At 41.3% G+C, this 16782-nt stretch overlaps 1 protein-coding gene across 2 annotated transcripts in view; it reads left to right on the top strand.

The window, feature by feature from the left end:
* DOCK2 (dedicator of cytokinesis 2) overlaps nucleotides 1-16782 on the top strand; it is a 1232183-nt gene that overhangs the window by 842282 nt on the left and 373119 nt on the right. For both annotated transcript variants that reach the window (XM_040442815.1, XM_040442808.1), the window contains exons 31-32: nucleotides 15104-15204; nucleotides 16572-16630. In XM_040442815.1, coding sequence (XP_040298749.1) covers nucleotides 15104-15204; nucleotides 16572-16630 — 160 coding nt within the window. The remainder of the gene's footprint in view (nucleotides 1-15103; nucleotides 15205-16571; nucleotides 16631-16782) is intronic.

The raw sequence follows: 16782 nt of genomic DNA, 5'->3' as shown, positions 1-16782 counted from the left end.
TCCTCCTAACTGACGTTTTACCTGGCTCTACAGCTCTTTCCTCCCACATGTTGTTGCACATGATCTCGGATTTGTACATCGCTATTTGTTTGATTTCATAGTGCGCATGTCAAGGGACTTTGATTTTCTTATCCACCGGTCTATTCTGCACGATCTCGGACTTTGCCAAATAGCGCTTGAAGATCAATTCTGCGCATGTCTTTAGACTTAGAATATTCTTTGAGAACAGACACCCTGTTCTCTATATATGTAGATATGATTTCTCTATTACTAGTTACTCATATAGTTAGAGATTACAGAGATAAATTTTACAAAGCCTTACTGACATTCATGAATTCTTAGTTGTTATTCCCATAGTTTGTAGCTTATATATTTTTTTAAATAAGGGACATGATATATTTATTGCAGGAGACAAAAAAAAGGGACTTATAATACATTTATTGGAGACTACTTAATTTGTCTCAGCATTAATGAATCTTTAGCTAATTATTCCAGATGGCTCAATATCTATTAGATATATTTTATAAATCATGTTTACATTATAAATACCTACATTTATGTTATTGTATAAACTTGCCATTATTTTTAATAAACTATTCTTCTGTCTCTCTGCTTTTTGTGCCTCAGTTATTTTTCCTCAATCATAAGTTTATTATTTTCATTATTATTATTATTATTATTATTAGTTATTATATTATTTATAGAGGTCTGAGTCATGCTCCCTGCATGGTTCATGTGTTTAATCTGGTTGTAAAGAGGTTCCTGAAGTCTTTCACCCATCTGCAAGACATCCTGGAAATGGCCAGGAAACTGCACATGCACTTCAGACACTCTTACACTGCAAAGCACCCTCTCCTTGAGCTGCAAAGGCAGAAGGGCAATCCCCAACATCGTCTGATATACGACGTTTCCACCCATCGGAACTCCACCCTCCATATGTTGATCCGACTATAAAAACTGAGAGAGGCCATAAATGATTTCTTGATGATACAGGCGGACAGAGGTACTTCCCTGTGTAACTTTGATGTTAGCCAGTGGCAGTTCATGCGTGACAGCTGCTGTTTGCTCAGGTCCTTTGAGGAGGCCACTTTATTTGTCAGTCGCCAGGACTACGGGATGAACAACGTCATTCCATTGCTTTATGTCCTGAAACAGATGCTGCTAAATCTGGCTGGCCAGGGGACAGGAAACGTGGAGCCTACATGTCATGGCCACATGAGCCCTGTGGGGGCTGAACTGGAGAAGGAGGAGGAGGAGGAAATTTGAGCACAAGCAATGCGAATAGAAATGGGCGGTTTGTCTACACAGGTGACAGGAGAGGAGGAGCAGGAAGAGCTGGAGGAGCTATAGGACGATGAGGAAGATGATGCAGATGACCCAGACACACCGTGGCAGTATGCAGTGGAGATGGAGGCATGGAGTCCTCCCTAGTCACTTGCGCAAATGTCCCGATGCATGCTCAGTTGCTTGCGTAGTAATTGCCGAATTGTCACCATTCGGCAGAGGGATGACTACTGGCTTTCCACCATGTTAGAGCCTCGCTACTGGTCCAAAATAGGGGCCTTGTTTACACCCGCTGAGAGGGAGGACAAACTGAACTACTATCGAGACAGCCTATAGAATGCCCCCTGGAAGAAGCAGTAGGGCGAAACGTGCATCTTGGGTAACGGTGGTGGTTCAGAGGCACTGCGGTCTGTATCAATTTGAATTATTATCTTTGCTCTGGTTTATTCTCTTGATTTATGTAAGACTTTGATATACCTGCCATCAAATTATTGTATGGGTGTTTATATACAGGATTGACTTTTGTCTACCTGTTTACCTAGTGGTGTGTATAGGTGGGGTTCTACTTTAAGATCTCCTATTACTTTTGGTGCCCACTCATTTGATGGCAAGTATAATGGAGATGTGATACTGCAGGGAGGTATGTTCATTTTGTATTTGTACTTATATGAATATTTTTTTATTTTCATTCTGTGTTGACTATGTGAGCTGTAGTGCTCTTGGTCCGCCGCCCACTGCCACATTTGGGATCCATTTTATTGATGATGATTAACATTATGTAATTTTTTACAGATGTATTTGAAATAAAGATGTTATTTGATATGTAATAATGGTGTGGTGTCGTGTTGCTCTATTGGATTAGGACCACACATTTGTTGTGTTATTTTGGATATGCTGTTTGGTGTATTAATTATCACAGGATATAAACACTTTTGGGGAGGGATTTTTCACTCCCTTTACTTCAGATTCTGGCTTAGAAAATTACAAAATAGAACTTTTAAATTTTTTACAACGTTCACTCCAGTTTTGAAAAGTGTATTAATAAGTTTCAATCCATATTTATCACTGTTTTAAAAAGTTGTAAAATAAAAGTTACAAACTTACTCCAGTAAGGGGTCTAGGGAGTAGAAAAACTGTAGTGGTTTTTGTAGACAAATGTGTTAAGGCTGTTTTACACAGCCCGATTCTGCAGGTGATTGCTGGGAAGGATACATTTCTTCCCGGCAATCACCTGCTCGCTAGCGGAGGAGACCGCTGCTATTACATGCAGCGATCTCCTCCAAAGCATGGGGAGGATGATTACTGTGCCAATGCTCGTCTCCATGCTGTCTGCCAGTGTAATACAGTCTTAAGGTTTAAAGACGCACCATATTTATCAAAGAAACTGCAACCTTTGATAGATTTGGTGCAAAGTACTCCAATACAGACTCAAGCAAAACTGACTTCAAATATTACCCTCCAGATAAATTCCATCCTATAACTTACAACTAGTGAATACTAAATTTGAAATGTAAAAATGGGAATCTGTATTCTGACTGTGCTGTCATGTTGGATTGCACATTACCAAGGTTAGAGTCACAACGTCAGCCGAAATGGAGAGAAGTTGCTGATAGTTTATGTGCCAAAGCACATACTAGTATACTAATATAGTATACATGATCTTTTTCCTCTGAGTCAGTGGGGAAAACCACCACAATAACATTATACCAAGAACATGATGGACAATAGCTTCATACTGTTTTTTATTTGATGTAAAAAAGGTTATGTTTGTCCTAATCTCTACAAAAGCACCAAAGTGGGGGGGGGGGGGGGCTCATGAAAGTGTATTTCAATCCTTTTGTTCTTACCTGATGAAGTTATCCAATTGCAAATTCAGATTTTTTTTTTACTGGTAGCTGTTTTATGCTGGCAGATTTCATTCGGTGTTAGATCACCTGTCAGATTTGCTTTTGGGTTGTTAATGGCTCCAGAACTGCTAGTGACACTAAAAATTAAAAACTAATTAGAATGACGACAAACTGGGCATCCTGTGTGCATTGTGCTAATTTACGATGCCAAGAAATAAAATGATTGGAACTGTAAGCTGACAAACAATTGCAATGTCATTATTCTTCTTGATTATGTGCACAAACTAATAGGCACTATCGTTCTTTAACCTATAAGGTTTAGTAGACACATTAACATTGTCCACAGTTGAATTTCTAATTACAAAGTTAAGTAGCTTATAATGAATACAGTGACTGTGTATACCTTTTGGCTATAGATGATGCTGATAATTCAGTAAGGTAGAACACTAAAGACCTTCAAAGGCAATGATCAAAATTACCATTGGAAACTGTTTGGCCTTGTACCTTTTAGTTAATTAGTTACTGCCAGGGACTGGCTTATTTAAGCCCCACTAATAGGGCCATTACTCTTACTAGGGGGCATTAATTCTGGGGTGCACTAATGGGGGCATTACTATTAGTGGGGCACTAATGGGGGCATTATTAATTCTGAGTGGCACTAATGGGGGTATTAATTCTGGGGTGCATTAATAGGTGCATTAATATAACTGGGGGCACTAATGTGGGCATTATTAATTCTGGGGGCACTAATGGGTTATTATTGGGAGCCACAGTATGATAGCAACTTAACACCCCGTGCTAAGTCCCGCTCCCACAACCACCGGCTTTGGACAGTATTTTTTGTTGGGAAAGGTGGCAACCTTAGTCCCGATCCATGTGTCAGCCAACATTTTCAGGCCAACAGCGGCTCCCCTGACCTGAACTGACTGTATGATAGTAATTTATGATACAGGGTGGCCGACAAAAAAGTAGCCCGCCTCCAGTGATAGTATGAAAAGTTGAACGAGCAAGTGGATTTTTTATTTTTTTTGTTAATTACTCTTAAGTCACAAAAGATGCTGAAAGTGGTCCCCGTTCACGTCTATACATCTTTTGACACACTGGATTATGTTGACTGATACTGCTTGCAATAATGCAGCAGATAGTGTTCATGATATTATGGAAAGACCCCTCAAATCGCAGCCCCAGCCAGTTCCACCTTACATTATGAAATGCTTTCTCTGCGTCCAACGTCAGCAGAGCTGGTGCCTCTTTCTGACTGGACTTGTGCCGGACCCTATCTAGAACTGACAGCACGGTGTGGATATTAGTCAACCCCTGCTCTACCCTTGGTAAAGCCCACCTGCGCTGGGCTGATCAGTGATGGAATGAAGGTTCCCAATCTGTCGGACATTATTTTTGATAATCTCTTCGCATCCACATTGAATAAAGAAATAGGCCTGGTTGTAGCGAGTCTTTGCCCTGTTTGAGCAGAACCTTTATATATGCTAAAGAGGAGGACTGTAGGAGTCCTCCCTCTCCCAGGGCAGTATTATATACTGTGGTCAAAGTGTCCCCTATTTGGTCCTTCAGTATTTTGTAGAATTCTCCTGATAGCCCATCTGGGCCAGGTGCCTTACAGGTCTTTAAGGATCCAATAACTCCCAAGACCTCTTTTTCTGTTATCGGGGAAATTTAGATAGTCCAATTGTTCTCGGGACAAGACGGGAAAAGAGATTTGATCTAAAATTGTTTGCTCTGGTATAGTATCATTATCATCAGTGTATAAGTTCTTATAGAAGTCTCCTAATTAGAGTTGAGCGAACCCGAACTATAAAGTTCGGGTTCGTACCGAACTTTAGGGTTTTTGGCATCCGGACCCGAACCCAAACATTTACGTAAAAGTTTGGTGTTCAGCGATTTTTATGGCGCTTTTTGAAAGGCTGCAAAGCAGCCATTAAACGAGCGTCGTACTACTTGCCCCAAAAGGCCATCACAGCCATGCCTACTATTGGCATGGCTGTGTTTGGCCAACTGCAGCATGTGACCCAGCCTCTATTTAAGCTGGAGTCACGTAGCGCCGCCCGTCACTCTGCTCGGATTAGTGTAGGGAGAGGCTGCAGCTGCTGTGAGGAAGAAATCAGGGAGAAATCTTATGATGATTCAGAACTGCTTCTTCACTCAGCGATCCACAGCAAATGTGTTTTGTGGGTGCAGTGCACAATTTTTTTAAGCCTGCCCTGAGCCAACTACTACTAAAAAAGGAACTTTTTTTCCCTTCAGTTTGTCAATATCAATACATAATCGGCAGCCATTTTATGCAACGATAGTGCACCAGCACAGGCTATCTGCATGTCTGCAAGTCAAATACAGCTTTTTGCTTACTGGGGTGAAAAAAATACATCTGTTTCATATAGTGCACATCTGTGATTAGACGTGCATAAGTGATTGTCACATTTAGGCCAGAAATACTGCTTTTTGTTTAGTTGGGTGAAAAAAATACATCTGTTTCATATAGTGCACATCTGGGATTAGACGTGCATAAGTGATTGTCACATTTTGGCCAGAAATACAGCTTTTTGTTTAGTGGGGTGAAAAAAAATACATCTGTTTCATATACTGCACATCTGGGATTAGACGTGCATAAGTGAGTGTCACATTTAGGCCAGAAATACAGCTTTGTGCTTACTGGGGTGAAAAAACCCTCTGATATACTGCACATCTGGGATTAGACGTGCATAAGTGACTGTCACATTTAGGCCAGAAATACGGCTTTTTAGTTACTTGGGTGAAAAAACCCTCTGATATACTGCACATCTGGGATTAGATGTGCATAATTGAGTGTCACATTTAGGCCAGTAATACGGCTTTGTGCTTACTGGAGTGAAAAAACCCTCTGATATACTGCACATCTGGGATTAGACGTGCATAAGTTACTGTGAACTTTAGGCCACAAATACCGCTGTCATATAGAGTTAAAAATTTTTTTTAGTGCAATACCCTACATCAGGGTTTTTATTGGCGGTTAATTATTTTTAACAGACTTAACCACTTTTTACTTTGCTTTGTGAACGCTAACTATGAGGCAAACATCTAATAAGGGACGCGGTCATGGTCGTGGTGGTGGTGTTGGTGGAGCCTCTGGTGCAGGGAGAGGACGTGGCCGTTCTGCCACAGCTACACGTCCTACTGAACCTACTACCTCAGGTCCCAGTAACCGCCAGAATCTACAGCGATATTTGGTCGGGCCTAATGCCTTTGGATGGTAAGGCCTGAGCAAGTACAGGTGCTAGTCAATTGGGTGGCCGACAGTGGATCCAGCTTGTGCACATAATCTCCCACCCAGTCTTTTGCAGAAAGCGCACAGGTGGCGCCTAAAACCCATGCCCATCAGTCTGTCACATCACTTTCGTGCATATCGGGGAACCTGTCTGAGCCTCAAGTCATGCAGCAGTCTCTTATGCTGTTTGAAGACTCTGCTGGCATCCACCTAGCCCTTCCCCAGGGGTGGAAGACTTAGAATGCACTGACGCACAACCACTTATGTTTCCTGATGAGGACATGGGAATACCACCTCAGCACGTCTCTGATGATGACGAAACACAGGTGCCAACTGCTGCGTCTTTCTGCAGTGTGCAGACCGAAAAGGAGGTCAGGGTGGAAGACGATGCAGGGGACGATGAGGTCCTAGACCCCACATGGAATAAAGGTCGTGCCACTGACTTTCAGAGTTCGGAGGAAGAGGCAGTCGTGAGACCGAGCCAACAGCGTAGCAAAAGCGGGAGCACGGAGCAAAAGCAGAGCAGCCATCGCCAAAACAGTTCGCCTGCTACTGGCCACCGTCACCAGGGACCGACCACACCAAAGGCAGCTTCAATGTGTTCCCTGGCATGGCACTTCTTTACACAATGTACTGACGGCAAGACCCGAGTGGTTTGCACACTGTGCCATCAGAGCCTGAAGCGAGGCATTAACGTTCTGAACCTTAGCACAACCTGCATGACCAGGCATCTACATGCGAGACACGGGCTGCAGTGGAGTAAGCACCTTCAAAACCAAGAAAGGGCTCCCTCTTCTGCTGCTGCCTCGGCCTCTTCCTTCGCCTCTGGAGGAACGTTGGCACCTGCCGCCCAGCAAACAGAGGATGTGCCACCAACAACACCACCTCCGTCACCAAGCATCTCCACCATGTCACAATGAAGCGTTAAGCTCTCCATCTCACAAACCTTTGATAGAAAGCGTAAATTCCCACCTAGCCACCCTAGATCCCTGGCCCTGAATGCCAGCATTTCTAAACTACTGGTCTTTTAAATGCTGTCATTCAGGCTGGTGGAGACGGACAGCTTCAAACAGCTCATGTCGCTTGCTGTCCCACAGTATGTCGTTCCCAGCCTCCACTACTTCTCCAGGAGAGCCGTGCCCTTCCTGCACAACCTAGTATCGGATAAAATCAACAGATACGTGGACCAGTAAGCACGGCCAGGGACGCTATATCTCCCTAACTGCACACTGGGTAAATGTAGTGGCGGCTGGGCCCCAGGCGGAGAGCTGTTTGGCGCGCGTCCTTCCGCCGCCAAGGATCGCAGGGCAACATTCTTTGCCTCCTGCTGCCTCCTCTTCCTACTCGGCTTCCTCCTCCTATTCTACCACCTCCTCATCCGGTCAGCGACAAACCTTCACCACCAACTTCAGCACAGCCAGGGGTAAATGTCAGCAGGCCGTTCTGAAACTGATGTGTTTGGGGGACAGGCCCCACACCGCGCAAGAGTTGTGGCGGGGTATAGAACAACAGACTGATGAGTGGTTTCTGCCAGTGAGCCTCAAGCCTGGTGGTGTGCGATAATGGGCGAAATCTCGTTGCAGCTCTGGGACTAGCCGGTTTGACGCACATCCCTTGCCTGGCGCATGTACTGAATTTGGTGGTGCAGAAATTCATTCACAACTACCCCGACATGTCAGAGCTGCTGCGTAAAGTGCGGGCCGTCTGTGCGCGCTTCCGGCGTTCTCATCCTGCCGCCGCTCGGCTGTCTGCTCTACAGCTTAACTTCAGCCTTCCCACTCACCGCCTCATATGCGACGTGCCCACCAGGTGGAACTCCACCTTGCACATGCTGGAGAGACTGTGCGAGCAGCAGCAGGCCATAGTGGAGTTTCAGCTGCAGCACACTTCTTATAGCTGTGAGGGCTTAATGGACTCTGGGACCCCTAATATATGCAGGTTGTTCCTGCGCAATCGATTTTGCAAATCTTCAATGCGGCCGCACAGCTAAGCATTTTCCTTTAGTAGCTCCTTCATCTTAATAAATTCCCCTGTAGCGTCATCTTCCTTGAACGATATTCTTTGTTCTATCTCCCCCATTCTAGAGGACTGTTGCTTAACTTCTGCTCGGATCTCCTGAAGTAAGGTCGAGACTGCTGTAATAAGTGAGTCTTTGATGTCTGGGGATAGGTGCTTGCCGCTTCTATGGCCAATTATTGTAATCCAGTAGGGATCATATGCTTTCCGGAGTTTGTATCTTCATTTCTCTCATGAACAAGTCCGGGAAGTGAGCTGCGGAGTCATGCTCTTCCGCACGCTCTTCTGGCGCCATTTTGGTTTCTTCGCCTTCCACCTTCTCCCGTGTATTTGTCGGTCTCCCGCTACTACGGAGCAAGTATCTCTCCATGGGGTGTTGTGAGTCACCAGGAGATGATCGGCCACAGCTTTTATGTGTAGCTGATGGCTGGGTTGGCAGCTTTGAGAAGTTAAGGAGGTGGGGTGTAGCAGAGCTCCTCACTTCACAGCCTTAAATTCCAGTCCCGGAACCGGATGTCCTCCAAATGGGGATTTTCAGTGGACCAATACCTCGTATTCTGGGAATTTAAGTGACCTGATAAGTGAAACCAAGCTTCGTCCATCATGAAGTACAGCAGTGGGTCCAAATGCCTGTCAGCAACCAAGTACAGTAATATACACTCACCTAAAGAATTATTAGGAACACCATACTAATACAGTGTTGGACCCCCTTTTGCCTTCAGAACTGCCTTAATTCTACGTGGCATTGATTCAACAAGGTGCTGATAGCATTCTTTAGAAATGTTGGCCCATATTGATAGGATAGCATCTTGCAGTTGATGGAGATTTGAGGGATGCACATCCAGGGCACGAAGCTCCAATTCCACCACATCCCAAAGATGCTCTATTGGGTTGAGATCTGGTGACTGTGGGGGCCATTCTAGTACAGTGAACTCATTGTCATGTTCAAGAAACCAATTTGAAATGATTCGAGCTTCGTGACATGGTGCATTATCCTGCTGGAAGTAGGAGGATGGATACATGTTCTCATTCTGTTTACGCCAGATTCGGACTCTACCATTTGAATGTCTCAACAGAAATCATTATTTGCTATTCCAGGGAGAACACCATCTTTCTAAGGCCTCATGCACATGACTGTATGTATTTTGCGGTCCGCAAAAAATATGGATGACGTCCGTGTGCATTCCGTATTTTGCAGAATGGAACAGCTGGCCCCTAATAGAACAGTACTATCCTTGTCCGTAATGCGGACAATAATAGGACATGTTCTATTTTTTTGCGGAACGGAAACACGGACATACGGAAATGGAATGCACACGGAGTACCTTCCGTTTTTATTGCAGACCCATTTAAATGAATGATTCCGTATACGGTCCGCAAAAAAAACAGAACAGACACTGAAAGAAAATACATTTCTGTGCATGAGCCCTAACACAATAGGCCACTTATATCAAACTGAATTATAAATCAGTCTTAGTTGCTCATAGCAATCTTATTGCCTCATTCAGTAATTGTTCACCTTTGTGCCCCCTATATAGTAATAATACCCCTTTTGTTCTCTGAAGACAATAATAACTAATAACATGGCTTACACTTATAATGTCTGCTTTCTGCCACGATACAGTAAGGCTCGGTTCACATCACGTTTTTGTTCTACATTTAAGGCCTGTTTCACACTGGCGTTAATTGTCTCGGCAGACTGTTCTGGCAGGGGAACAGCCTGCCGGATCCGTAACTACTGTGTACAGCCATGCACTGCCGGAAGTCCGTCTGGCTGCATTCACTATAATAGGGACCGGCGGAGATCCGGCCGTTCTCCTGCTGGAACAACCTGCCGGAACCATTAACGCCAGTGTGAAACCGGCCTAAAATACCCATTAAAAAAATTAAAAGGATACCAGAGCGTATTACACTACGCTTTTCCAAAAACATATACGTTAACATATACTTTTTTTTGCAATGGAACTATGATGGATGCCACTGTATGCATCTGTTTAACATACATGTTTTTTGTTCACATTAAATATAAGACAAAAATTTTATGTGAACCCAGCCTAATAATCCCCTTTTGTAGCTTAAAAATTTATAAGTTCCCACATGTACTTGAAGTTAATAATAGTTCTTCTGTGCCCCTAAAAGATAATAATGCTCACTTTGTGTCCAAGTCAGCCTGTACCCTATAAAGAGAATGGCAGGGCAGGGAGTCATAGACAATGAATCACTATATAGCTATAATAAACACAAGTTCAGTATATACAGTACCTTTGTATCATACACACAAGTAGTATTATATATGGGTTTATAATGCACTTGTGATGAGCGGCAGGGGTCATATTCGAATTCACAATATTTCGCAAATATTTTGTAGAATGTTCATTGAATATTCGCAAATTCAAATAATCATATTCTACGTTTTTTTTCCTCAAAAAATCGGCAAGGTAATGATCGTGTAATATGCAAATTTTCGTAATGCGAATTTTCATAATGCTAATTTTTATCACAAATTTTTCTATTGCTTGTGGGCCAATGAGTCATAGCACTATATCAAATATATTTGTTTTTTCGAATATTTGCAATATTCTAAAACAAGAATATAAAGCAATATAGCGAATATTCGAAAAAAAAAAAAACTAATATAGAGCAATTTAGCTAATATAGTGCTATAATCTTTTTTTTTTTTTATAGTTGACATTTTTTTCCAATCTGAACTTCAGATGAGAAAAAAATTACAACTATTAGACAAAGAAGATTATAGCACTATATTAGCTAAATTGCTCTATATTAGTTTTTTTTTGAATTTTCGCTATATTGCTATATATTCTTGTTTAAGAATTTTACGAATATTCGAAAAAACATATATTCGATATAGTGCTATATATTTGTTTTTTAGAATATTCATAATTTTTCCCATCTAAAGTCATGATTCCTCCCTGCTTCTTGCTTGTGGGCCAATGAGTCATTGGCCCACAAGCAAGAAGCAGGGAGGAATCATGTTTTTATTTGGAAATAAAAAAATTTGCATTATGAAAATTTGCAATTAACACTACTTCTAAAGTCAAAGGTACTACAGCCTTCTCACTGGGCCACAAGCTAGAAGCAGTGAGGGATCATGTGTACTGATTAAAAAAAAATCTTGAATATTCGAAATTCGAAATATATATCCCTATATTCTAAATATTTCGTGAATTTTCGAAGTACCTATATTCGCGATAAAAATTCACAATTCGAATATTCATGATCAACACTAGTGGTCAAATGGTTGAGGTCACATAATGCCAACCTGTGAAGTCCACATGGCTGATGATTAGCAGAAAACCGTATAACCAGCCAGATAACTTTATTTGTTTTCACTGACAAATTCTCTGCCCTAACTCAGTGAGATGCCTTATGCTGGTCATGTCTGGAGAAGAATCAGGGACCAAAGCAGATAACACAGTGACAATTCCTGCCTGTGCCCTCATTACCAATGCCCTCCATATTGTACCCAATAATAATCATGCCCCCACAGTACCCCAGTATTATTCCTGCCGCCATAATGCCCACAGTATTTATTATGTCCCCATGTAGTTATAACTCCCCTGTAGTACTCCCTAGATTATAATGCCCCCTGTAGTGCCAGAATATATAATGCCCTCCATAGTGCCAGTATGTATAATGCTCCCCCTGCAATGCCAGTATATATAATGCTCCCCATTACCCAGTATATGTAATGCTCCTCCATCCCCCCCTTAGTGCCATTATGTAATGCTCCCATGTCCCCCCTGTAGCGCCAGTATGTAACTCTCCAGTGTAGTGCCAGTATATATTGCTCCTCTGCCCCCCATAGTGCCAGTATATAATGCTCCTCCTGTAGTGCCAGTATATAATCCCCCCCCAAAGTACCTCCCTCTGCAGTGCCAATACAGTGACCTTCACAGTGTCCTACCCCCTTAATAATTACCTATAACAGTGACAAAAAATGGTGGAGTTGTTTTGGAAACCTGGTGTAAAATGGTAGGTATGTCATTGAGGAGAAGACTGAAGAACCTGCAAGCTTCTATTGGGCAATAAGGGTCATGTGACCATGTGTATGTCAGTTAGGATATGAGTGAAGGATCTGCAAGCTTCCATTGGTGGGTCATGTGATGGTGCCATATTTTCATTTTTTGGGAATATCTCAAAAAAGGTACGTCCTAGAATGCTGACACAAGTCTAAAAGCTTTCTAAGCACTTGATTTACCTATATGCAAAATTTTGTGCAGATCAGTATATTTGGTGGTGCATAAAGAATAGACAGACAACTGCTCCTCTGACCCCTGTAGTGCTAGTATATAATGCTCCTTCATGCCCCCACTGCAGTGCCAGTATATAATGATCCTCCACCCCTTCCATAGTGCAGGGTATATATAATGTGGCTCTGCCCCCATAATGTACCTAGTAGTGCCGACGTATAATGTAAATACAAACACTCACCTGATTCCTTTTTACTCCTGTTCCCTGCTGCTGTCTGTGATGCAAACTATACAGGCCTATTTTCGGTCCAGTCAGCTGACGACTCATGTGAAGCCCTATCTCTGATCTCCTGACTTCATAAACAATTATTTATATCATATTCTTATGAGTTTGAGTAAAGGTGGATTTAGATGGGCAGATGAGCTGCAAATTGTCGGGAACGAAGTGTTCATTGAAGGAGACCACTGCAGTTACATGCAGCAATCACCTCCACAGCACGAAGATGAGGGATCGATATTGCGATCGCTCGTCCTCATACAGTTGTATTGTTTCTGGGCAGCAGATCATTGTTTAGACAGATAATTTAGCTGGCTGCAGAAATGACAGATGAATAAGTGTTTTGCTTGTTCATCGGGTGATCAGCTGCACCTTTAGACAGGCAGATTGTCGAGAATGAGCGGATTTTCTAACCAATCATTGGTCAGATGGCCAATTACAAACACAGATCCTTTGTTATACAAACCAACTATTGGTCTGATTGGAAAGATATTCGTCAGATAATCTGTTGGTGTAATACAGCCCTTAGAGTTTAGCTATAATGAGTGCTTATGAGGAGATCAGAGATAAGGCTTCACTGAGTCATCAGCTGACCAGACTCTGAGAAGTGATACTCTGCAAATAGACTGATTTTTAACCCCTGTTTCTCAAAATTGAAGGGGGGTTTATTTTTTATTTTTATAAAGACCAGTTGAAAAAAATAATTTTTAGCAGTAAACATCAACTTATTTGACAAGATATGAAAAATAAAACTTATTTTTGCTACATTTCAGGGTATTTATTAGTGTTGAGCGCGAATATTCGAATATCAATTTTTTTTCGCAAATATCGGCACTTTGCTAATTTGCGAATATTTTGAATATAGTGATATAAATTCGATATTTAGAATATTCTTATTTTTTTATTTTTTATTGTTATATTTTTTTTCTTTCCCACTTCCCTAAAGTTGTTCTTACCTGTCCTTTGGATTCCTGGCTTCCTGGCTGCTCCAGTCAGTGCCCGTTGCCGCTTCTGCCGACTTCCGTGCTCATGGAGCGTCCCCATCACCATGGGAACGTCTCCATATACTAGAATGTACTGTCGGATTTGAGAATTACGTGAAAAATCGCAATTCGATTATTTCAAGTTATAATAATCGAATTTCGATTTTAACTTAGCACTGCTATATTTAATTCTAGCCTAATAAGGAATATAGCAGTGCTAAGTTAAAATCGAAATTCGATTATTATAACTTGAATTAATCGAATTGCGATTTCAACTTGGACCTGGTTTACTATGGTTGGCTTGGTAGAATTAGCGAATATGACGAATGTATTCGTCATATTCCACAAAACGAATATAACGAATGTATTCGTCATATTCCACAAAACGAAGATAACAAAGTATTCTGCATCTTCGTTTTAGCTACCTATTCGTCAACTTCGCTAATTCTAGCAATCAAATAGGAAGGTTTACTATAGAGACAGCTAAGTTTAATTCGCTATGCGATTATATGACTTTGCTTTTTTTTATAAATAGAATAATTATAATAATTATCAGGAATTATAATTATTCTATTTATTTAAAAAAAAAAGCAGTCATAAAATCGCATAGCGAATTAAACTTAGCTGTCTCTATAGTAAACCTTCCTATATGATTGCTAGAATTAGCGAAGTTGACGAATAGGTAGCTAAAACAAAGATGCAGAATACTTCGTTATCTTCGTTTTGTGGAATATGGCGAATACATTCGTTATATTCGTTTTGTGGAATATGACGAATACATTCGTCATATTCGCTAATTCTACCAAGCCAACCATAGTAAACCAGGTCCAAGTTGAAATCGCAATTCGATTAATTCAAGTTATAATAATCGAATTTTGATTTTAACTTAGCACTGCTATATTCCATATTAAGCTAGAATTAACGAATATGGAATATAGCAGTGCTAAGTTAAAATCGAAATTCGATTATTATAACTTGAATTAATCGCATTGCTATTTCAATAGGAGAGTAGCCCTAAGTTAAAATCGCAATACGCGATTATTTAAATCGCATATTAATCGCGATAACAAGAATAATGATGAATATTCGATTTCGACGAATATAAAACGAATATTCTATCGAATATTCGTGAATTTCGTCAAAATCTAATATGGCACCTGCCGCTCATCACTAGTATTTATACATGAATGATTTATGTATGATGCATTTCTTTTTCTACTTTCCAGCTTTGGAACAATTATTTTCATCTGGCAGTGGCTTTCATTACTCAGGATTCTCTACAGCTAGAGAATTTCTCTCATGACAAGTGCAATGAGATATTGGACAAGTAAGTGATGATTTTTTATATTCTAAATGGGCAAAGACAATTGGGCTCCCTGAATAGGATGCTATATGCCCTGTGGCATGAGAACAAATGGAATTATAAGGTCCTGCTCACACGGGAGCTTTTGCAAATGGAATCGATGCAGAATTTACCATAAGAAGCCAACTTTAGCTGACAGACATGTCCGTTCTTGGCAAGGTCAATGCCTTAAACCATAAAAAATAATGGGAAGCAGAAGGCGCCTGGTCACTCAATGGCTTTTTGATTGGAATCCATGCTAAATTCTGTCTGCAAAAATCACTGTGTGAATAGGGTCTAAGAAGGAAAACTTGCAAAACAGTATGTACTAGAGAAAGACAACATATTTCCCATGGAGCATTGCTAAGTCTTTATATACAGCTGATCTCCTTAAAGAGAGCAAGTGCCTGTTATGAGAACGTTAAGGGCTGTTTGACACGAGCAAGTCCATTGCGGGAATCACGCTCCGTGTGTGAGTGTGATCCTCCGCTCTGGACTTGCAGGAGCGCACGGCATTATCATGATTTATAATGCTATGTGTCTCTGCAAGGCCTTTTTTTCCACAGAATCATAGTGACATAAAGCTGTCACTATGATTCTGTAGAAATAAGGTCAAGCAGAGGCACATAGCATTATAAATCATGATAATGCCGTGCGCTCCTGCAAGTCCAGAGCGGAGGATCAGTCACACGGAGCGTGATTCCCGCAATGGACTCGCTCGTGTGAAACAGCCCTAAGAAAACAGATAATGCAGATAATAAAATGTTGGGGGGGGGGGGAGTCAAAATTAACGCTTATAAACCAAACTGATTATTCAAATTTCTGGTGCTCTTGTTCTGTTACTATTATATACAGTTCTTGCTTTCAAATCACTAGCATGCGCTATTAGTTTTGGACTTTTTTATGTGATGTAAATGCAGTACTCAGAAATTTTTTGTCAATCAAATCCATACATAATGTGACATGCTATGTGGATTTTAAGTCTGCAGCATGTCAATTTATGTTGCGTATTTTCGCAGCAGATTTCACCCTTTCCAATGCAATTGTGAAATCCGTGACAAATCTGCAGCAGTAATACACTGAAATTCACTGCAAAATCTGCAGGATTTGGTACCAATTTGGCATCAATTGATTTCCGCCAGATACACTGTGGATTTTCCACTGAGTGAGGTCAACAGCAGACCTGCCAAGAGTGGCTATATCCTTTCTGTGGATTTATCTCATTGCAATGCAAAGGGGGAAATTCTAGGCAAAATCTGCATGTAGTAGATTTCACGACTGATATAAATTTAATGAACATATTTAAGGTGGCTCTTTCAAAGACAATAATGAGATGTATGCTTTCTCTCCAGGTATGAAGACATGAGATGTCTGATAGGCTTTGCAATACGTGATATGTGGTACAAGCTTGGTATGTATGATACTGACAAACAAATCAGGAGGTTTAGGCTGGGCATATACATTAGATTTCAGCAGGTTGAAAGGATCAGTCAACTTGACTTCAGGACTATTGTTTACATAGCGCGGCTAGTTAAATAAAAGTATTTTTACAAACTTTTGGGG

This window comes from Bufo bufo, chromosome 1 (assembly GCF_905171765.1).
Source record: "Bufo bufo chromosome 1, aBufBuf1.1, whole genome shotgun sequence".
Classification (NCBI taxonomy): Eukaryota; Metazoa; Chordata; class Amphibia; order Anura; family Bufonidae; genus Bufo; species Bufo bufo.
Note: the sequence above shows the minus strand (reverse complement) of the source record. Positions and strands in the feature narration are given on the sequence as shown.